Genomic DNA, 25,516 nt, shown 5'->3' with positions numbered 1-25,516 from the left:
ATATATATATATATAAAGGGAAACCGATGTCAAATCTGTGCCAAAGGGTGTATCACTGTTTAAAAAAAAGAAATACATACATTATCAAACTCTCTGTGCTGTTTTTAACAATTAATATTACTAAAGCAAATGGTAAATTTTAAAAAAAATCTATAAATTTTAACCTATTTTAAAAATATTGATTAAATGCATTGACGAAATATTTAATAGATTGATAGATTATTTATTTTAATAAATTTAATTTATAGTATTAAGATACTGTTAAGGAAATATATTTTTTTCTTTTGAAAATTAATAATTTTCATAAAAGGAAATATCTTTTTCAGTTCTCTAATATTATTAATTTTTTAAAAAATTTGTGTTTTTTTTTCCATTATAAAACCAAAAATTGTATCGAGTTACGTCAAAACGTAACTCTAACTCAACAAAACTGACATTTGCAAAAACCGTCTACATTTCTTATGGTTTGAACAGATAAGAAAAATTACCAGTTTTAACAACCGCTACCTCAAGAAATGTATTCGAATATTTTTAACTGTTTACTTTAATCCGAAAACAAAACCTCAACTGTATTTTTACTTTCAATAGGAAAAAGTATTTCTTCATATTGTAAGTATATATTTTTTTAATTATGGAAGTAATTTGAAGTAGTTATTACGGTAAGTACATTTTTGCATTCCATAAATGTTTTGTTTAATTAATTCAAAACACTCATCATCACTAAGCATAACTAATTCATGCCTAAAAACACCTTGTCTCCATCATTCATACTTAATTAAGCACCCGCAACAAATTTCTACCAGGTGATTTTATCAGGTGTTGCTTCTGTCAACTCCAGGTCATGTCTTTTGTATCTGTTACTGTGGGTTGCTATATGTTCTTTATCACCTGCGATTCAGCACCTGCTACTTCATTCTGTGCTTTAACAGAGAAGAGAGACCAATTAAGTTTCTCCTCTCTTTTGTTAAAAGATTGATGTATCGAATTCGGAAAACAGCGTTTGATTTCTTTTCATTTTTGTAACTAGCTTCAAACAAAGTTCAAAGCTAGCTTCAAAATCAAAACAGTTGAAAGTTTAAATCTTTCTTCATTAAATATTTGTTTGGCATTTGGATTTCCACCTTTATTCTTTTTAGTTTTTTAAACTAATAATGACGAACTACTATGAAATAGGTTGTATTTCAATTTATATAGTTTTAATTGTTATTGAAATCAATTTTTACTGTAATTTCTTTGTTAAAATACAATACAGGACCAAAGTTTTCCGAATATAAACTGAAAAGTACGCAGATTTTAAATTTTAATTGTTGATGTGTGATTAGCTTAGTAATCTTCTTATCCCATATGGAACATAAACTATAATTAATTTGATCTTTTGCTTTAAAAAATACCTTGTAAACCGTTACTGTTACAACTGTACCTTCATATTAACCAAAATAAAATAAATTTTAAAAACTAATTTGTTTTAAATGTGGCCAAAACGAAGAATTTTTTCATTTGTAAATGTAATTGGTTTAAAAGAATTAAGCATTTGAGCCTTTTTTGTCTTTCAAACTTTATATTTAACTTGTAGTTCTAAAATATTCTTTGATTAGTACTTTTTTTCTGACAAAAATAATCTCAAGAAAAACATTCATTTAGGAAGTTTTTTTTTAAAAGAATTTTCATAATTTCAGCATATTTGAGATTTAGTTCTAGGTTATACATTTTTTCATTAAATTCTTGTATTTTCCCACCTGCAGAACAGCTACGCGCAACCTTTTTAATTACACATTTTGAAGTAGATTTTCATAAATGAAAATATTTCAAGAAACATTGATCCCTAATTTTCGGGACAAAATATTAAAAACATTTGATTTTAAAGGAATTAAGGTAAATTAAATGCTATTTCGATTTTTCAATTAATTTTTACATGTTTTTAAGTATACTAGTTTCAAAGAAATTCCCTGTTTTTAATTCGTGAAATTTAAGTTCAAAATGTTAAAAACCAGTTATCTAAATTTTAAGAACCTACACAGATTGAAATGTTGGAGCATGCTCAAACATAATATAATTTAAATTTGATGCAACCCAATGTGGTACTAAATTGAACCACAATTATCGTACCCTTTATACATGATTTCATGAAAATATACTACAACTTGAACTGAAATGCCATTTTTAAATTTGCATAGTATTATGATCCAAAGTGCCTATGGATGTCACTGTTCAGCGATAAACTAATTTTTCATAATTCTAATTATCCTGCCATAATAATTCTAATTAATAATAATAACGTATATATAACCAGTAGATTTAAATAAGTTATTCCAAAAATTATCTAAGTAATGAGCTACGGTGATTCTTTGAAGCACTGAAAATTGTCTCATTTTTCAAATTATCTACATTATAAAAACTCCGGATCAAATTACGGTAAAATCATTGAATCACTCTAATAAAATTAGTTTTACTGTAAAATTTGCGGTACAATATTTTACGGTAAAATTGAATTTTACGGATGGTGCATTCAAAGTGCCGGTATTTTACATCGTAACTTGATCCGTAAATTTTCACAGTGTGTGTAATCTTCAAATTACAATGAAATTGTGCTCATTTTTCGTTAGACACTAAAATCTTTTTCTGGAAAAACAGCAACGTTTCTGTACGCTTACATTAACATGATATTACATTTTATTACTTAATCTAGTTCATAATACTATTAATTTTTTGATATCTGAAGTTAACACAAGCAAACTATGAAAAAAAAACTAGTCGATGGAAATAATATGCCGTTTAGCTATAAAATAAAATAATGCCCACATTATCTTGGTAAAATGCCGAAGGAACTTGAATCCGAGCTTAAACGGATTTAATGAACTTTAACGGATTGTTAATCTTCAGATTAGCTACTGTGCACATTAACGGTTTTCCAGCTTCACTTGTAATATATAAGTTGAACAGAAAAATTTTTTAAATTCTAAACGCATGTTCTGCTAAGACACAACACTGGTTGTAACACAAACTTATTTTAAAAATTCTTAGTTTTATAGTATCTTGTAAACTAAGAAAAAAATAATGACGGAAATTTATTTTTAGACATGCGAAACGCCTTTGAAATTTTTGCCATTTTTAACTGTCTTCAAAACTTTAAATGAAAAGTTTGAATGGTGCAGCACTTAAATGGCAGGCAGTGTCGTTCATTTTCCATTCACTGTACAATGACATTAACGTTTTCTTACCTTAGGGCCAAATGAATTTAAACTTCGGGACTTAACAATACCCCAAAGTAGACGCAGATATCTGATATCCTGATAATTTCGCAGCGGTAGGAACAATTACTAAGCGCTAGAAATATTTCCTTTTTGATAATAGCTACGTGACATATTGGAGGTTTTAGCGCCCGCCCTGTAGTTCTGTGAATGTCACAATTCATTATCGCAATCAGAAAGCCGCGGGAAAATTTAGCAAAATTTTCTCCTCCCTCGTTTTGGCAACGTCAGCGTTATCGTCTGCGTTCATGGACCGGCATTTCATTTGTTAGCAACCGAGTTTTCCAGAATGCCTGGCGGCTTCTATTACACCATTTATGGAAGTTTCAAGCCATCGAGGAGTGTTCTTTTGTGTTATGCTATAAAATGATCCGTCAGTTTCTTGGAGGGGGGGGGGAATTCGTAGAAGGGAAAAAAAATAATAACGAAAAGAGAAAGCTGGGGATTCTTTTCTCAGCATTCTCGACGAGTTTAATTATATTAATTAGAGCGAAAGTCTTCTTTTCTAAAGGACTTTTTGAACGGTAACTGTGGAAATCGAAACAAACCTAGGAGAAAATAACCATTTTCAAGTCACTAGGCAGCTAATTAACCTCATTGTCTTCATTAAGTAAACACATTTAAAAGTCGGATTTCAGGGATACATAGCATTTCTAATGATTCTTTTTAAAAACGAAAGAATCAACCCGGGGAATCTTTCGCTTTCTATTTAATCTCTTAAAATTTTTCGCATTGTTTTAGATTGGGAGTCCCTCTGCGAATTTTAATCGAGTATTGCGTTTTAGGCGAAGAAAATTAAATTGTCTCTTAACAATAACTTTGTAATTTTATCTTTACTCATACAGTGAGAATCTTCCAACATTTGAAAGTTTTCCAATTCAAGAATGAAAATTATTCTAAATGTTGAAGCTTTATTTTCGGGGATTGAAAATATTTCCTAAAGAAATATTTGTTATCCCCATTATTTTTTAACTGAAAGATATTGTTAATTTTTAACTATGAATTGTGGCAGTTTAAATTTTTTTAATTGTTCTATGTATTGGATATCCTAAAAAAATCGACAATTTGAAATACTAAATAGAAAAAATGAAAGGAGATAGAATTGCGTCGGTTTATACGTTCTATTTAGAAAGTGAGAACATTTATTTTGCATTACTTTCAATAATATTGACAAAGTTCGTCAATTGATGGAGCTAATAATTTATAAAAACTATTAAAAAAAAAAATTCTGCTGCATGACAGACTACACCATTGGTGTAAGCTAATTTTGTCATCAGGTTACGTCATGTTGCTGTTGCTGGCTAGTTGGATGCATTATTGGTTAGTTCGATGAAATATTATGTGGCTTTATATTATCAACTACACCGTCCATTAACAAACTTTATAACTAACTTGAAACAATTTTTTTTTTGTCGTATGCCTGTTTTAGACAATTGGAGTGCGATTGTTCCTGTTTTTCAGTGGCGCCATCTATGGCCAGGAATTCGACTTCTACCACGTCATTCACACAACCACAACCCGTTTATAGGGAGGGTCGCATTCACACACAAAGGAGAAAGGACATAGAACACACAGAGAGAGAAAGAAACATCTATACCTTGCCCGGGATTCGAACCAAGGACCTTTCCAATGCAAGGACAGTTCCCTGCCCCCTACGCAGGCCGGTCGGGTATTTTGAAACAATTGATGAGGATAAATCAATCTTGTTTCCGAAGCAGCAAACTGTACATTTCTACCTCCCACCGATTTTCTTTAATTGATTTTTTAAATGATTGGTCAATTTTGAAAAACTCGGTGGATATTTTTTCTTTGCAGAGATTAAAAACAAAGACAATTTCGAATGAGCATGGTTACAATCGAATTTAAATTAATAAATTAGCAAATATTTTAATAACTAGTTTAAGTTTCAGCAAAATATTTGCTCGCCCCTTAAAAAAAACGGTTCTCCATAGAAAAAAAATAACAATATTTTTTTTTACTGTTAAACACATCTTGTATCATTTGTCGTAGGTTCTGAAGACTTATTTTACACAATATGTATGCATTTGTTTTTAATAAAAATCATTTTGATCTTACCTTTTGTTGGGTTTATCATTTAAGAAATCAGAAAGGAGAGTATAAGCGATGCAACAATTTCTTTACTTAAGTTTATTTTCATTTATTATTTTCTTAGTCAGTATGAACATAACATATCCAAATAAATCTTTAAAGTATTTGCTTTAAATCAAATCGATATATATTTTAATTAGATACTAGTTTCTATGTGAATGTTATACAGTATAATTTTCACCACAAAATAGCTTTAAATATTTTTTTAGTGTCCCAGAACACAAAAATAATTTTTCATTTTTTTTTCTTTCATTTTAGGCATGAAAAAAAGCTCTACACTCACAATACAAATCTCTGAAATACCTACTTACCCTTGTTTGCATCATAAAACAGTTGCTGAAGCCGGTAAACCCTTGGATTTTTATGTTTTTGTAAGTTTATTTTTAATAATTTTTTATTCTTATAAGAGTCATTAGCTTTTTCAACCTTAATGCATGTACTACAACATAAAATATCATTTATTTATCTTGAAAATATAACTCCGCAGAAGAAAGCAACAATAGATTTATTTACCGTGTTATTAAAAAGAATTGCGGTGAAGACGAAAGTGTTAAAAACAGGTGTTACCGACGCATACAAAATAGTAGAATTTACGAGGAGACGTATTTTAAATGGCAAGAAAATTAAGGTCCCATTTACCGTAGTGCGTTTAACTATTTTTGAAGCTATATTATTTCACACTTATTTATTCACTTAATTTTTATCACAACACTCTGAATTCCCTTTATTTTTTCCGAATTCTGAAGTATCCCTGAATAAGGAGTAACAAGTGCAACTCCTTCTGAAGGAAAACAAAATTATTAGTACAAAAAAAGGTGATGAATCAAATGAATTAAAGCTGTTTTTCGAAGCTCTGTCGCCAAGGAAAATTAAAAAAGCCATAGTTTAAGTGTCTTACACTTGAAGCAATGCGATGAATTTAAACTATATATATAATCTTGCCGTGAAGAATTATCTGGGCTTTTGAACAAACAAATAACTGAAATATTTTAAAAAATATTAAACTTTTTAAAAATCGCCAAGTTGGCGTTATTTTTTCACCTAGATGATGATTATCAAAATCACTGCCTTATTCTCAGTTTTTATAAATTTTTGTGTTCCCAAGTAATGCAGCATTGAAGTAAGTTTTTAAAAATTAAAAAAAATGACCACAAATGCTTTTCATTTTCACAAAATTGTGGCTTTCCTCCATATTGACGTTTTGCACCATTTTTCATATAAACGTAGACAGCACTGGTTTTTGATAGACTGAACTTGACGTAACAGTAATGAGTAACAGTTGTAAACTCATAATATATGAGTTATGAAAATAGCATATTATTCTCAAAAAAAGCATCAATTCATATTTCAAAGGAGTCTTAGAAAAAGAGCCTTAAAGAAGAGATTTGAACCTTCGTGCTGCATAAAAAACAAGAGAAACCCTCTAATTGAGAGGTTCCCGAAATCTTTAAAAAGCGAAAAATAAATTATAGGATTCCTTCAATGCCAACTCCCTTTCCAAGTGCAGCCAAAAACAAAACAGGTCCGGATAACTATCAAATCTTAAAAATCTCTATCTCACGCATTAAAATTTCATCAATAATTAAAATCTCTTAGTTATGATTATGTACAAGATCATATCATTATACTGCTAAACAAATGCAGCTTAAGACTTGCGTTATGGCGTGTGTTATTGTGACACTTCCTGTTTGAAAGCTAAGCCAAAGGTTCAGACAACTATTGTAGTATTGTAGTACCGNTTTGATGATAAAATACTATGTCTTTGATGATAATATACTATGTCTTTGTGCTAAACATTGTGTTCATTGGCGAGCGAGCGCAGCGAGCCATGGTTCACGGCTTGAACCACATAGGATTGCGTAGCAATTCTTGGGGGTTGGCTAGCGTTAGCGAGCAGGGGGCGGAGCCTCCTAGTATATATAAATTTGTTGAAAATATGAATAAAATCTTTCGCAAACAAGCAGATTAAGAAATATGATAATATGACAGCATATTACATTACAATATAACAATCAACACAAAATAGACGCATCATATTTTAATATCTACTACTCATGAAATATTTGCATATTACAATCATTAAAACATAAAGTAGAGATAATTTTGACATATAGATGATGCATGTTCCTGAAAAGTTGCAAATAACTCAGACACAACGATACGTGTAACTGAAACAAAACAAAAGCTACGACAACTGCACGTATACATGTTAGAAACTATTAAGCATCAAATAAGTGCGAAGCATGGAATATAATTTCTATGAACCAGTTTTGTTTAAAAAAAATTATATTATAAATTAACTGCTTTACTGCATTGATACAATAGAAACTAAAGCCAAAAAAATAAAACTTAAAGGTATTGCAGTAACAGTTCCAGTAATTACAAAACACAGTGCCGCTGCCTAATCCCCGAAAGAAAAAGGAGAATAAATAAACAATCAGTAAAATGAAATGCTTCCCCAACATAATCTCCTTCTCAAAAGAGTAAATCTTTTCTAAAACTGTTTCAGTAATACTTAAAAGAAAACTTTTATTTGTTCAAATACTTAAAAAAAAAAGAGACGATTACACGTGTTTCTATGGCACACAATGCTTTCCTGCAGCTTATACACTACGGGGTCTTGCATTTCTTTCTTCCAGACCATTGCTTTATGAGTGGCACACGACAAAAAAGAACCTTTTTCCTTCTAAATATGTTCCTTCCGCCCTTCTTGTACCGTATTATGTCCTTTGCAGCAAAGCCGTATTTTCTGAAACCCTCTCTCTTTTTAGTTTGAAAGATAAAAATAAAAATAGGAGCAGATCAGTGTTTATTTTTATATTTTTCTCCCGGGCACGCACTTTAGCTATAAATATATAGTCAGATACATTCTCCACACTGCCCACCCCTTCTCCATCTTTTATAGTTTCTAATGCCTATTTCCTCCCTCGGATCTACGTCGTACTCGCGGCTTTATTGGGCGGAAGTGGGTGATTTGGTCGTGGAGCGCGGAAGAATATCTGTCAAGATGGCCGACTCGGCCTAACAATGGAGTACCGATATTTTCTTTCCCAGTTTCACAGCTGTATTTTTTAGGATGAGTTAAACATTAAATAAAAAAATATTGTCGTGGAAAGAGAAGATCCGAGAATCATATATATATATATATATATAGCCATCATGATCCTGTGTGAGTTACTTTTTCAGAAGATGATGTCAAGCAAAATTGTATTCCTCCATTCAAGTTTTGTTAAATTGCTAACATTGTTCCATTTTTTTCTTCTTCTTCCCATCCTGCTGTATTGGCAAGTTGATCTAAGGGGATAGATGACTCTTCCACCTACTCACTTTCCATGCATCCATTCTCAAGTTGTCGTTTTCTTCTTATGCTTCGGAATATGGCTGGTTGTTTAGGTTAAGAGTCAAAATGTATAAGTTTTTCGGTGACAATGGGTTTCTTAAATTCGGGAACCTTTCAGTCTTAAATTGAGTCTTCTTTCTTTATGGGAGCTATCCTAGCTTAAGTTTTTCGTCATTTTTTTCTTATGTATTCCTTTGAAACATTCACTTTAGTATGGCAGCTCTTCTGATTCGGGATTTCGGGGAATATTTGAAAATAGTTTCCCCATATATGCTTGTTTTGCCGCATCAAAAAGAATGATTAAACATTTGAACTGACATTGAACATTGAACTCAATGAAGCAAAATATTTGCATAGGATTTTAAACACACATTTTGAAAAAAAATGTTTAGATATTAAACCTGATCCTGAAAATATATTAATCCTTGCAGGCTCAAAAGTTTTCCATTCTTGTAGAAATATTTTGAAAGTTGGATTTTGTACATGAACAGGTGTTTCAATTTTATCCGAAATATATTCAGCTGGGTTTAAACTTGAATGATTCAGATAAGCAAAATCCTTTACTGAAAATACGAAAGATAAGTGGTATTACCACCTTGAAAAATTTCATTGTTGTAAGGAGATATGAAAATTTGAAAGTGATTTTTAAACAAATCGAACATTACTTTAATAGCTTCATGATATTTTCACTTTCAGGGGAGAACTATGAAAGTGTTATGATTATAAGAGCAGCTTACACAGTAATGGATCCATCAGCAGCTTGAAAAGTACGTTATCGAAAACAAGGCTGTGTGGGTTTCAGAAATTTTTGACACACTCGATTTGCCTCTCATCAGCCTTTACAAACCGGTTTCATGACTTAGCTGACAGGGTGACATGTGTCCAGCCATGTATGATCTTAACTTATTAAAAGTGATGATTATATACCAAACATTTAAATCAAACTGTAAATATTGATCAGGTGTTGAACTTGGATAACCTTTCGGCTCTTCCAGAAATGAAAAACTAACTAATTGAATTTTCAGAAACTATTGTATTGGAATCGCGTACTTTTTACGAACCAAAATCCAGATATAATTGATTGTTAAGCCATAGAACTCGATTAAGAATCGAATCTTCCAAATATTGTTCTGCTGGACTAACAATATCGATGAAAATTATTAATTAGCGTAACAAAAGCTATGAAACTGAAATGTTTTATTACCTGCGTCTAGAGCAAAAGCTAAAGTATTATTAACAATTAGCGTAATCGATAGATTTTTTTCAATTTAATTATTTATTGTTTCCAATAAACGCCTATGAGTGGGGATGTCCGTCCCAAATATTTACATTAGACTTTTAATTCCGAGCAGATGCTGGGCCAGTTATAGCAATTTATAAAGAAACTAACAAATTACCGAACAGCAATTTTCGAAAAATTTTATCATCGGATCACTGTTAAGGATCTGGAATCCCACTCTCAACCACTGAGCAACTCAAGTGTTAAACCATTCTTATAATTAATTTTATTCGAGTCTAAAAATGTCATATGATGTAGCATTCCAACTGATTTCTAATCAAATTCATTTGCGAAATTTGTAAAATTTGTAAAGTATTTTTGAACACCAGCGAATTAGTAACGTTCTTTCCGGAGCCGAAATTACTTTAATACTAACGTAAAATCAGATATCAAATCGCGCATCTCATCTCCTCGAGAATCACTTTGTCTACCATGGATGTAGCTCTCCGCAATGTGTTCCAATGAGACGATGGGGAGTTGATCAAGTCTCGGACATCTTTAGCAAGGACGTCTGCCCACTCATTTCCCTCAATGCCCACATGAGCAGAATTCTATTTACCGTTTTGAGTCAGAGAAAATGACCAGTCCCTCTCTTAGGACTTTAAAATAATGCAACAATTAAAATGAAAAAGCCTCATTGATTGCAATCAGTTCTCCAGAGAAATTCAGAGCTCTTGGGTCAGTGGGAATTTCCGCTTCTGTTTTTTCACCAGAAGAGTGCGCAATAAGATACCTGCACCATCTCTATTAAAATTGTTATAATAAGAACTATATATATATTGATTCCTTCTCTATTTTGCTGGGAAAATGAATTGATTGTGTCACTGTCCTTCTGTAATAGCACCTGATGGTGGTTTTCCTTTGAGCAAGGTTGTAGAATGTTTTAGAAAATCTTGATATTAACTGGCGGTTTAATAGGGGAGAAGGCTCTATAAGGCCATTTACAGAGGAATGTTCAAGAACGATACCTTTTTCTGATGTCTTGTCAAAGTACCAAAATTACAGAGTTGAAAACATGTGGAGTCTTTTTGCTCTCGGATAAATTTTGATGGGTGGTAGGGTTAAATAAAATGCTTCCCGTTTACTACCAAGCAGAAGTCCTTCTCAATTGGGTTTTTTTTATCAGCTTATCCACTTTTTAAGAAAACATCATATTTATCTGTTGCTCCACTTCAGTAAGTGACGAAATTTGAGAAACAATCTACATCAGTTTCTTGAAATATTTGCTAGGTGCCTCCTCTCCGTAGTTCTCTCTCTACGTAAACTCAAGAACACATTTCTCATTAACGTTCCTTTTTAGGATACCCATTTTTTTCTTTGAACTTTTTAAACACACTTTGTAGCTGCTGCTATGCAGCTATTATTTAAGTCGTAAAAACATCTAAACATATGAGGCCGAGAACAGGCTGGAGTAAAGCCTTAATGATATGATATGAGTATTCTTATGTCCGGTGCTGTGGGAGCAAATCAAAGGCTCCGTACCTAGGTCACTCCCTATAAATCTACCGAAATTTAGGTTTCTCTTTCATAACACGGATTTTCCTTTCACACTGTCTAACAATCATCATGCTAAAATCTTTGGTCAGTACTTAGCACTTGACTTGTACTAACAAACCGCCATTGGCAGAGGGCCTTCAACCACCTCGGAGGAATCTGTATGATTTCACACCGCTATTAATCAGACCTAAATGCAGCTAGAAAATGGTGCTTACAGTTGGACTAATTTGGGGAAAAGTAATTTTAGAAGAGCCTCGAATCTTGTGCCATTTTTCGATGAATAAAGTAGCAACAATGATAGAATGTAACATTTGGTAATAGGTAATTTTGAAACACTTTTCTGTTTGTGCCATGTTACAAGTAGCAGAAGGTCAAGATGGTAACGTTTGCATTAAATAATATTTTTTTCTGCATTATCTGATACAATTTACATGTTACATACAATGATTACTTTTAAATTTACTCAGTTGTTTATCTATGTTGTTAGTAACTGACAAGAAAAGTATCCTAGCACATTTTATTTTAAAATTCATTCTTAAAAAAATGTTAAAGTCATTAAATAATAAATTTGTAACTACATCGGGGAAAATAGAAATGAAATCAGTCTATCAGCGAATATTTTTATTTTAATTAAACGGAATACAAATATGTGCTAAAAGTTGAGGGAAATTTTAAGGATATAGTGAAACTACTTTATTTGCAGAAATTCGAAGTAGTTTATTTTTAAACGAGATTTAAATTTAGCTTCCAACCAGAAAACTATTTATTGTTTGAAAAATGATTTAGCATCCTTTAAAGATTATTAAAAAAACATTCCCTAAATTAACCACGTCATTTCTACAAAAAATTTAATTCTGTGAAGTGTGAACATTTAATAAGAAAAAAAATAGTTTTTGTTTTTGCTTTCAGACACAATAATAAAGACCGGTACTTTTTTTTTATTTCCTTTCCGAACTGTGTTTTTGCTAACACAAGATTAATTATCTCGATTTTTCCCTCCCCCTATGTGCAAAGAAAAACAGTTGAAAATTTTCCAAGAAAATGAAATAGTGGAGAGAGAGAGAAAGAAAAAGAAAAAGTCTTATCATAATAGGTCGTTATTTAAATGGCAGCCTAATGGCTTAAAGAACAGTGGAGCGCCGCAAAAGCCACTAAAATATTCATCAGGAAATGAAATAATTGTGTGGCTCCTTTTTGAATAGGCGTCGAGGGTATGTCAGCTGTTACCTTCAGATTATGTGGAGTAGTGAACATTTATTGGAGAGCCGCGAACACAGCCATGCTGATCGATGATGGACTGTGATAAATTACTCCTCTGCATCTTCTCACGTACTCTTTTCTTTACGAACGGGTCAGTTATTTTTGGAGATCTTCAATCGGACCTCTCTTCAGAGTGATTGACTCATGATGAAGAGGTTCTTCAGTGGAAGATTTTGGTGCGTTTCAAAATTTAGAGTAGTTATTATTCTCCTTGAAGATTAAAATGATTAATAAAGTTAGAACTTTGTATAATTCAATCAATAAGCATGTTTAAATATATTCGGAAAAACTAGACGCGGTTTAAAATGTAGACTTAAAGAATACATTAGACATGTCTGTTTTCAAGGATTTTATTTTATTTTATAACCGTCGTTAAACAGCCGACACAAATTTGACGTTTACGACTACTAATGTTCAACTCCGTAGACTTGTAATTTTGAACCAATCCAGAAGACAAGGAAACTCCTGGATCAGTACCAGAATGATTTGTTATGGAAACATGGAGGACTTTGAGACTCGATATGTTGGACGTGCATCAGTCGCCATTTTACTACATGGGAAGTCTTCGGTCGGCCAGGATCGAAGCCACTACCTCTTGTGTATGGGCCCAGTGCCCTACGAACCAGGCTATCCCTGCCCTAGTTCTCAAGGATTCGAAAAATCATCAATTGCTGCACATTGTTGGAATCTTAGTCATGAACTCAATTTCAGCAATGCCAAAATTATTTACCCCCTAGTCGCATCATCTCATCTTGATACCTTGGAATCTTTTTTTATTTATATGGATGCTAATTCCCTTGTTAACTACATTAGTTTCTCCCCACCTTAACCTGCAATTATTGAAAAATATGTAGTAATAATTTTTATTGAAAATATTAAATGAAGGTATTATGTATACAAAGATAACATTCCAGATTTTTTTCTTCTTTTCAGGGTCATCCATTTTCTAACAATTCTGCTAACGCAAGCTTGAAGCTCATTATATCCAGGAATGAACGATCTTACATTTTGTCCCCCTCAAGATTTAGAAATTTACGAAATTTTCCCCTGTCTTCAACCTATGGGTAATACATATTTTTTTTTCTTATAAAAGTCAAAGACTTAGATGTAAGTTCAAAAAAAGTAGATTATAGTATAAATAAGTAGTATAGTATAATAAAGTAGTAGTAGTATAAATATGCATGGAGTAAAGACTTAAAATTTATTCAAAGTGTCTGAATTGCTTTCAAAGTTTTCAAACATTTACTACAAGAAACAGGTAAATTAAGAAGAGAAAAAAAGTATCTTGCAATCAATTTATGTGACAAGCCATAAGTTTTTCACCCAGATCTTTTGGTTTTATTTTTCAAATTTTTGGGCAGTGTGTACTCTTTCAATCCTTCCTACCATTTTTTCACGAATAAGAATTTCGCTCTCTGATCGCGGCATGTGGTAGTAGCTGATGAAGGACATATGAAAAATACTGGTATACGATTTTAATTCATTGAAAGATTTCAAAAAAATGTGATAAAGATTTTCTTTGATTTATAGGTTTATTAATATTAGTTTCATTGATTGAAAAGTAATTAAACTAAGAAAGAACAAGAACTATAGAGAAAAGAATTCATGCTCTGTCCCATGAACTTGCTCCAAGAATCTATTTTTTTTAACCATTTTCCTTTTATAATCTTTTAAATACATCAGACTAATTCAAGAAACCTTGCAAACAGATTCCTGCATTGCAATGTTAAATTAATCATTTTACTTTTGATCACTTTTTTGAAAATCTTAAGAAATAGTTTATCACTAAACTATAAATATTTCTAATTTAAAAAGCGTATAAACAACAATATCTACTACGAATGTCGGTATTCGAATGTCGGTGTCAACAGTTCTTACAAGGAGATCCCAAACCGGAAAAGCAGATGTTACAGAAATTAATAGTCCTAAATCTATGAAAGCTGAAACATTTTCGAGGAATTTTTCTAAAAAGTGTGAAAATTTACATCAATTTGCTTTTAAATCAGCTTAATTTTCGTCACTACATTTATGAGTTCTATAAAATACTTTACAGTCTAATATGTAATATTAAATAAATAAAAAAAGAATATAAAATAGAATATAATCAAAATAGAATGCATTGTTTTGAGCAAATACTTTTACTTCATTTTCTCTTGAAATCTTAATAAGATTCTAATCTGGTTGCTTCCGGAAGACTTGAGAAAGAAGATTAAATCTGCCACATGACGCAAAGTTTAAGCTACTTTTTTTTGTAGCGAACTAAAAGTGCTATGCTACATAAAAAGCCGCCTTTTCTTCAGCTATTCTTTCAATAAAAGTGTCTGAAATTTTAACACCTATTATAAACCCAAATGGGGTAACTTATGAAAATAAAAATATAATGCTGAAAATATGCATTAATTATAAATCATCTTTAGAAACTAATTTTATATTTGAATCTCGTATATTTTTCAGAGCAATAAAACAGTGTTTAGAAAAAAATGTCTCAATCTATATTTAAATCAATTTGTTCTTAAACAACCAATAAACAATCAATAAAGAATATATCCCTAAAATATTCGTGTAACGTTTTAATTTGATGGCTGACAGTTCAAAGTTTTAAAACTGAAACACTACATTATAAAATAATGTGTATTCATTGTTAAAGTTGATTTTTAGCATTTTCGAATTATTTCCAAGTCTAGTAATTTTCCATCTTGATAATCAGAATTGTCCACCCAAATCATGCAATTTAACATCGTAGGACCTTTTTTTAAATGTTTCTAAGATTCGTATGTATTGAATAAGGAAGTGAAACGCTGTATTACAGGTTGTTAAAAATTTTAAATAAATTATGAACCTTTAAACGGAAAATCTTAAGAAATATATTTGGTACAGTCCATGAGAATAATACCTGTGTTTGTTTAACCTTAAAATTTACCAAAAGAACAAGCAAATCCTGATATTGTTAAATTCATAAAATGTAATAGACTACGATGTATCGGACATCTATTCCAATCTGATAATACAAATCCAATAAAAAAGCTCATTTTTACTAATCCCACGGGAAACAGAAAACGAGGAAGACCACCATGCAATTAAGTTCCTTGACTCAGTGGAAAAGGACTTTCACTTACAAGGGAAACTAGGGAAGTGTGACTCGCCAATTTTGAAATAAACTAGTGGGATGTATGCAGGTGACGAACCTCCTAATGTTNCGTTTTCTTACCAAAGATTCGCATCACCCTTTATTAGTTATTTTTATGTCCAACATTGGACTACTTGTAAAGCACAGTTACCAGTAGATAACCGAAGTCAAGCATGGCTGGCGTTGGTCTTTGAGCTGATGTGTGACCACTTTGATTTGGCTGAGAAGAGACCAGGAGTGCACGATATCGGTCTTCGTTAAACTGCTCTATTTAATTTTTTTACTTTATTTTTATAACCGTCATCAAACAACTGACCCGATTTTGGGTTTACGACTACTAATGTTCAACTTCGTAGCCTTGTAATTTTGAGCCAATCCAGAAGACAAGGAAACTCCTGGATCAGTACCCCAGTGGTATGATTTATTATGGGAACATGGTGCCATCCCCTCTGCAGAGGATCAAAATTGTGATGGCATGTCTTCGGATTATCTTCAGGGATGTTTCCCAGACCGTCCCCAATAGCCCATTGCGTAGTTCAAGTGCGACGTAAATTAACAACAACAACAACATTAGCAATAACTTCTTGTGGGAATGTCGGGACACAAATAAAAGGTGCAGTTCCTCGCTTTAAGCTCTCGATGTATTTTATGTCTAAAACTCTTAATAAGTCCCTAATATTACCTGTCTTTAAAAAGACCTATCGCGAAAAACAAATATCAGCACCATTTTTTTTTTCTTCGATTTAAAGTGCCATGTTGTATACCTCCATTTTCCTAGCTGATCTTACAACGAAGCTGGCAAAGAATTTTAACAGCGATGGCGAACCCAGGTGGGATAACAGATAAATGGAAATAAAACCTGGTAATGTGGGAGTGCGTGAACGCATCAATACTAAATCCCAACTTCAACTAATTACTTAAAGCATCTCCCCCATGGACTTAGTAATAAGAGAGCCTGTACAGTTAATGACTTCCTAAGTCTATTAACAGGATAATGCGTTCTTCAGTGCCTTCAGTTAGTGGTTCATTTTTTTTCTTCCTGAGCCTTATCCAATAGTTGTCTAAGAGTTAATCAGGCTGTAGCCGCACACTCATTAAGGGAATTAAATTCGAATACTAAGGTAAATGCTGAAAGTATGTCGGCGATTGACGAGAAAATGTAAGAATGTTTACTTTCTAATGTCCTGTGTTTAAAAGGATTAGGACAGGGATATATTTTATTTTGTCCCTAAATTGTATTATTTTTAGTTGTTTTCGTTGCAGTTTACTTGGTTCTTTAAGTAGGCAATTAGCGTACTAATGTATTCTTATTTTACATTATTTGGAGAGAAAAAATATTCAATTTAAAATGTAACTAATTAAATTATTTTTGTAATAGTTCAACCAGTAGAAAGCTAAGAGAGCTTTTCAATCAGTTAAAAGCATGTATTAGAACAAAATTCACTAATGTATTTCATTCTATACACTGTTAAAAATTTAGGAATGAGCTGAACCATATGATTTAAACGAGCTGAAATTAATCCAATGCAGTGCCACATTATAGAGAAAAATAAAATGTTTTTGAGCTTGTTTACTAGATATTATGATTCCACTCAGATAAAAATATGATTCAATATAATAACTTATTAATGATTCTGTGACCTTACACAATATTATATGATCTAAGATACCAATATTATGGTCCAACTTTGAACAGATTTTTCGTAGAGTTTAGTCTAAATGATAACACAGAAATAAGATTTAAAAATATTTCTTTTGTAAATGTTTTTTATCTAATTTTTATTATACTTGACACAATTATTTCAAATATTAAAACAGTGCTTTCTGATATGCCTATTTTAACAAAGCTACTAAATAAAATAAAAGAATAATGCCTCTTATTCAGTGGCTGCACTAAATATCAAAAATATCACGAATAAACTATTGTACATCTATAGAGTAAACTAACGAATAACTATGGAGCAAACTATAGAACAACGATTAAATTAACTATGGAGCATTTGAAGAGTAACCTACTGTACTATACAGAAAATTTTGAAAAATCATATTTTCAAATCAGAAATTATTTGAAAAATCATATTAAAGGAAAGTGGAAAGAGATGGAAATGTACAGTTTGTTGAGTTTTGCAAGCAGCTCCATCTGTTGAGATCCTTTAAAATTAACTTTGAAGCTTGTTGAGAAGAAATATCTAAGCATAACATAGCTAATTGCACACTTTTATTTTCGTTTTTGTTTCTTTTAAATTTATTTTCAAACTTTTGGTTTATTTTTGGGATATCTGATGAAACCATCTTATTTATGCTAAAGAGTTATTAAAAAGAAATGTTTAAATTTGCTTTTAAGCTAAAATATAAATAACTCTGAGACACCAGCATAAACGGAGTCAACTTGAACAAATCTCAACTCAAAAAAAAAAAAGAAAAAAAGCTTCACTNAAAAAAAAAAAAAAAAAAAAAAAAATGGCGTCACTGATTACATTTTACAATGAATTCGTGTTTTATATTTTACACTATTTGAGTGCCTTAAGAATTTGAGAATGAAAATTTTATATTCAAAATAAAAATACTTAAAAATGCGTATCATTTCAATTTTAAATTTACTTAGAAATAAAACCTTTATTTGAATTTAAAAATTAAACTGAAAATATTGAATTTTTTTCTGAAATAGAATCTGAATATATTATTAAATTTATGTAACTAGTATATAGTAAAAATTTTAACGATTTTATTTAATTCTGTAACAGTCAATTAATATACGGTCAATTTAACTTGTCATCTGCAAGAAGTTTTAACTTTGAGCCCTGCTCTGAAGATTATCGAACTTTTTAGGAACTTAATGAACTTTTTTAATTCTGAATAATAAAATATATTTGCTAGTTTGAGGTTTCGAAATTATATAGTTATTAAACATAATTTGTTATGTTTCACGCTTTTTGTGTTGGTTTTTATACCAGCATTATTATTTCTTTGCCAATGAAATTTCTTAGCCAGTGATTATATACAGGTAAATGAACATAGTTTGAAAGAAGTAAAGCAAATCATTAAAAACTCAACTGACAAAGTAATACCAGAGCTTGAAAAGTGCAAAAAAAGGCCATGTATGATTCTGAATGCAATGAAATCACCAACAAGAAAAATCAAGCTTATAAATTAATTATTCAAAAACATTACACTAGAAATGTTGAAGAAAGCTATAAGAAATTGAAAAACAAGGGAAAAGATTGCACAAACAGAAAAAAACTGCTCTTCAGTGAAGACCAGTATCGATTTATAGAAGATCTAAGAACTCAAAGGGATGCAAGAAAATTTTACCAACATATTAACTATATTAGGAAAAGATTTACGTCCAAAACAATGACGTACAAGGAAAAAAAGATGATGAACTGACTAGTTGTAAAACAGAAATTTGGAGAGAGCATTTCATGGAGGTACTTCCTGGAAGCGACAGTCCTGCTATAAATTCTTGTACACTAGATTTTGAATATGGATGTGTACAAACTGAAGAATTTATTCCAACAAGTTTTAGTGAAGTGGCACTTACAATTAAACTTCTAAATCCTATAACCGGTTTGCTGGACCAGATGGTATCAAATGTGAACAAATTAGTATTAATGAACCTATACTAGCAGTAGAACTGCACAAAATGATTTGTAATATTTGGGTCAATGAACGAATTGCGCATTAAACGGGAAGAAGGTTTCGTTTGCCTTGTTTTCTAATTGGAGAAAAACTGGAATGTCACAACCAGAGCCGGATTATACCTTTCGAAGGCCCTAGGCACAGCCGTTTTTGGGCCCTCCCCTCCTTCCCCCACTCCTCCCCTCTTTTCAAAATATATGCTAAAATTTTCTTGCATATTTTTTTTACATTTTTATTAATATGGATTTTAGTTTACAAATTTGTTTATCAAACTTTATCTGCAATACCGACATACTGCCGATATTGCAGTTGATATCGATAATACCATTATGATTAGTTCGATCGATAACTATGTAAACACTTCACGTCAACAATACAGCAACAAACCAGCAAAGAAAACAGTGAAATTGATAGTGAGATTAATTACAAGAAATATTTATACTATAAATAGCTTCATAGTTTTCATGATACTACTATGATAACTAAGTGAAGGAAATTAAAATTGTCAAAAGTAAATCTTTTGAAATTATGAATGCAGAAGGAATTATGAATGCAAAATTATTATTGAAATTATGAATGCAGAAGGAATTATGAATGCAAAATTATTATTGAAGTTATGAATGCAGAAGGAATTATGAATGCAAATGCAGAAGGAGAAAGATCTTTCTCCAGATTAAAATTGATAAAAAATTATTAGCGTTCAACAATGAAACAAGATCGTTTGGCATCGCTCGCACTTATGTCTATTTAGTACGACATTTTGCGTAGTTTGGAATTCGACAGCATAATACAAGATTTCGTTGAATCCAAAAATAGCAAAAAAGTAATATATTAGATCATAAGATTCTGTAAAATAATTTATTACCGAAAAATATTATATTTTTATTTGTATCTTCATAATTTTGTGCAAAATGCACTTGTTGTTTTTAAAGCTAAATTATTTTTGTCAACAAATTTTTTTCTCCCAAGTTTTTCGTAGGCCCTAGGCACGTGCCTAGTGTGCCTATAGGTTAATCCGGCCCTGGCTGGACCAGATGGTATCAAATGTGAACTAATTAATATTAATGAACCTATACTAGCAGTAGAACTGCACAAAATGATTTGTAATATTTGGGTCAATGAACGAATTGCGCATTAAACGGGAAGAAGGTTTCGTTTGCCTTGTTTTCTAATAGGAGAAGAACTGGAATGTCACAACTATACACAATATACACAACTATAGGGGCGATACACTTTTAAATGTGACATTTAAAATCTTCCATAAACTATTGCATGACAGAATTGCTTCTTGTACTTTAAATATTGTTTGAAACTACCAATGAGGATTCCAAAAGGGAAAAGCTACTACTGGCCAGATTCACTATCTCAATATATATTGATACGTAACAATATTGATATATAACATCTTTTTATCGATTTTGAAACAATTTACGTCTCTATCATAGGAGAGAGATTTTCGATGCCATGACTGAGTTCAGAGTCCCATTATAAACTAGTTAACCTTGTAAAAATGACCCTTAAAGATGTCAAAGGCAGAATAAAATTTATATCTTAACTATTAATCCATTTTCACACGCAGAGAGGTTTAAGACAAGGAGACACCATCTTTTGCATGCTATTTAACATTTCAATGGAAAAAGCAATTAGAGATGCCAACATAAATACTAGAGGTACAATTATCTAAAACTCTGTTCAAATAATGGCTTATGCATATGATATTGATTTAATAGATAATACAAAACAGGCTGTCTTAGAGCCTTTTACCAGACTTGAAGCTTCTGCTAAAACATTGGGTTTAAACTATTTATCAGGATTAGACCAAATTTGTAATCGAAATTTTGAGGTTTTACCTCTCATTACTGTTAATTATAAATTTGAAGGAGCCAGTCAGTTCAAACACCTAGGGACAATTGCTACAGTTAATAATAATAATATCAAAATAGAAATTGATAACAAGATAATGATGACTTATTTCCATTGCAACTAAAATTAATTAAATCTGCATTAATCAATGGCAGCGAATTCTGATCTTTAAATAAAACTGAGGAAAATATACTATACTAACATTTGGAAGTATATACTACTATTATTTGAAAGTATGAGGAAAATAAAGTACTAATATTTGTATCTTACACTGAAAAAAAATATGTGGCAAACTACTAGAGTATGGTATACTGTACAGCGTTTCTGGCTCTATGGGAACTCCAAAACATTCTCCTCAACTCTTAACATTCAAATATGGTTTTGTAATATATGATAAAACTTGGTAAATGCGGTAAATTTTAATAATTTTATCATGATACCTTAGAGCATTGCATAAAAAAAAAACATTTATTCGGCAAAATTTACTTTTCAGTTTCATATTTCTTACTAAATGTGTGATTATAAGAACTATCATTTTGAAAATCAGAATTCCTGGTAATCAGTTACCATATGAACGGAAAAATTACTAAATGAATGGTTTAAACTCCGTAAAATTTAGTTTTACAGTCAATTCGCTATAACTCGAAGTACGATAACTCGAATATTACTATAACTCGATTTTTTTATGAGGACCCGACCCTTTTATCGTTAATTTCATGTTAATTATTCTCGATTAATCNATTAACCAGAATTATGGGGGGTTTTTTTTACCAAAATCATCATTACCATACAGTAGGGTAATTTTTCCCGAATTTTTTTCCACATAGCAATCTTCAAGAAATAAATATACATACCAATCGTTCTGAGAAATAAGAATTATTAATATTTTATTTACTAACATCGCATTTACGTACAACATTATCTTGCGTTTTTGTTTTTGATAAAGAAAAAAATCTTTCACCTTGAGCATAAAATTATCACCGATCATTTTTTATTTATTTTATTTGTTTATTTTTTCAAAATGGTTTTTCTTAATTCACTAAGACTGTTTCGAAGAATTTATCTTAATCTTGACTCATTTAGAGACACGATGAATGAAATCTCAATTAAATGATAAATTGGAAGGAAATCTTTCAATCCAAAAAGAATCACAGATTCCTGAAGCTAAATGGTCTACTTTGAAAAAATAATTCTCAGAAAAATATTTAAACGTAGAAAAAAAACTTTACTTTTCCAAAAAAAAAATGTNATAAACACGAAAAAAATTAAGAAAAACAAAAAGTTTTTTTTTTATTGCGCATAAGCTGCAAGTAAATAGAAGTCATAGAATAAGTTCAAAATGTAGATAAAACAAGGGAGAAATTACAGAACAATGAAAAAGGGGGGGAAAAAGAAAAAAAACAATAATAAAAATAAAAATAACAAAAAACCGCTTGAAAAAAAAACTCTTATTGAATATGTTTTATGTTTCTTTCTGTTTTTTCTTTTTATTTTATTTTCTCTTTTTACGTATTATTTTTACTTGTTGTACCATATATATATATATATATATATATATAAATACAGAGAGAGAGAGATTTAAACAGTTTTTTTTATCAATTAAAGCGTTAAGTTAAATATAGATGTTACGTAACACTTAAAAACATTCAAATGTAGGGGCTCAAGAACATTTAATATGCTTACGAATCATTTATTAATTGAAACGTTCAGTAGAAAAGCATGTAAAATAACTCGAATTTGGACGATTACGGAGCCGTTCTGAGCCTTTAAATAAGGCCGAGGAAAAATTTAAAAATTCAATGGAGAAATATTTTTGGTAAACAAATTTTTCATATTTCAATTACAATTTAAAACTAAATTACTCAAACTCTCTAAGATAAAGCTTAACCCTTTAACGCAGAATTTTTATTAAACATGCTTTTTTATCTTCATTATTTTGTATTTATTTAAATCAAAACAAGTGAAAATTTTTATATTTAGGTTTTAATAATTAATGGTTATGAAATACAGCATGAAACGCTGAGCCTTTTTCTACGTTAAAGATAAAATCGTCCAAACATGGCCCACTAAGAAAAACAGTTATTTATCAATGAAATTTCTTAAATTTACAAATTTATATTTATATTTAATTATCGATAAGCTTTTGAATATGAATAAAGAAAAGAATTTTCAAATTTTCTCAGTTTTTTTTTTTACAAATATAATTATGATAACCTAACAGATTATTTTAATAATTATTAAACGGTTTTTTATAATTAAACAATTTTTAAGTTTTTTTTTAATAATAAAAAATATTATCAGAAAAAGAATATATTAAAGGGAGACCGGTGTCTCATCTACGTCAAAGGGTTAACATCTTCCTTTCTATTATTAATTCTTAAGAAAACAAGCATCGATCTATTTTTATCTGACTTGAAATTCATCCTATTTTGCAATGTCTCTATCCAAAAAATTAAGACATCCAGCTATCGAATCGAACTTCATTCTTTAGTTACATTGTTATATTCGAGTTATCTCTACTCGCTAATCACGAAAACGAGTCTGCCAATTTCCCCAAAGAGCGCCATTTACCACAAGAACAGGCGGTACTTAAATGTTTGGTATTCTAATTCCCCATTTGTTTCCAATTCCAACCGTGAGCTTAGGGATTTTCGAATGTTCCCACAAGCCGAATCGACCAATCAAACACCGCCTATTCCCAAGAAGTTGAACTTTTGATTATTGCCAACTCCGTTAGTAGTAGATGATCTCTCTTTTCAAACTTTTCTCTGGCTAATTCTCTATTTTTTGGGATTCTCTTTTTTTTTCTTCTTCTTTGTTTGGCGCGTTGCTAAGAATGTGGTAGTTTACTTCTAGAAGTAACTCCGCCAAAGTGAATCGTATCAAATAATAGAGTTTTTTTTTCTAGCTCCTTCGTTAATGTTTCCCGAGTAATTGTTGATAGTTGTTAACTCAGAGTTAAATAGAGAAGTCCATCTCAAGGATTTGTTTTTCTTTCTTTTTATTTTATTTTATTCCCTTCAGTCCGTTTCTTCATTTCCTGTAATAGGTTGAATAAACTCTTGGACCAAGGAGGGGAGTGAACCTCCTAACTTCCTATCTTTGTATCTAGTCTGAATAAAAACTTTGTTGGTTTTAATTGCTATTGTGTCTTTGGTTTATTTGTTTGTTTTTCAAATTGTTTACAGTTTCCTTTTTTTTTTAAGTAAGCTTTTATTATGAGAATCATACTACTATTCTTATTGCACTATTCATTTAAACAGCAATTAATAGATTATTCATTAATTTTGCATTTTTATGCAATAACAACCAGTGACAAAATTTTTGGTAACACGTTTCACTTGAAATAATATTGAATTAAAGGTACTTTTGTATTTACTGTAAATGATACTTAAATAGCATAGTGACGTATTTTTATCCGTTTTGAATGCCTAATTAAAAATGATATTAAATAGAAATATTGATTAAATTGATAGAAATGAATTGATAGAAATGATGATTAAAAATAATATCATGATATTGAATTAAAGGTACTTTTGTGTTTACTGTAAATGATATTTAAATAGCATAGTGACGTATCTTTATCCGTTTGAATGCCTAATTAAAAAAAGGGAAAACCAAATAACTTGAAATTTGATAAATTAGATATTATTTATCAAATCTATTAATTAGATATATATCTATTAATTAGATAATATTAATTAGATCTAATTAATATTATCGAATTAATAGATTTATAATTAGATAATATTAATTTTATCTAATCCATTAATTAGATAAAATAATCTAATTAATAGATTATTTTATCAAATTAATAGATTAGATGAAATAATCAAAATTAATGTGTCAACCGGTGTCAAAATTTTCGGTAATAAGTTTCACTTGAAATAATATTGTATAATAGCTACTTTTGTGTTTACTGGAAATGATGTTTAAATAACATAGTGACGTATTTTTATCCGTTTGAATGCCTAATTAAAAAAAGGGATAACTAAATAACTTGAAATTTGATATATTAGATATTATTTATCAAATCTATGAATTAGATCTAATTAATATTATCTAATTAATGGATTTATAATTAGATAATATTAATTTCATCTAATCTATTAATTAGATAAAATAATCTATTAATTATATATATTAATAGATTA

General features: G+C 30.4%; 1 protein-coding gene across 1 annotated transcript in view; it reads left to right on the top strand.

Annotated features, from left to right (window-relative positions):
• LOC107437680 (polycystin-1-like protein 1) overlaps positions 1-25,516 on the top strand; it is a 584,482-nt gene that overhangs the window by 442,717 nt on the left and 116,249 nt on the right. The window contains exons 10-11 of the mRNA XM_071186788.1: positions 5,616-5,728; positions 13,667-13,797. Coding sequence (XP_071042889.1) covers positions 5,616-5,728; positions 13,667-13,797 — 244 coding nt within the window. The remainder of the gene's footprint in view (positions 1-5,615; positions 5,729-13,666; positions 13,798-25,516) is intronic.

This window comes from Parasteatoda tepidariorum, chromosome 10 (genome assembly GCF_043381705.1).
Source record: "Parasteatoda tepidariorum isolate YZ-2023 chromosome 10, CAS_Ptep_4.0, whole genome shotgun sequence".
In the NCBI taxonomy this organism is placed as follows: Eukaryota; Metazoa; Arthropoda; class Arachnida; order Araneae; family Theridiidae; genus Parasteatoda; species Parasteatoda tepidariorum.
The sequence above is the reverse complement of the archived record's forward strand: the minus strand, read 5'-3'. Positions and strand labels throughout refer to the sequence as shown.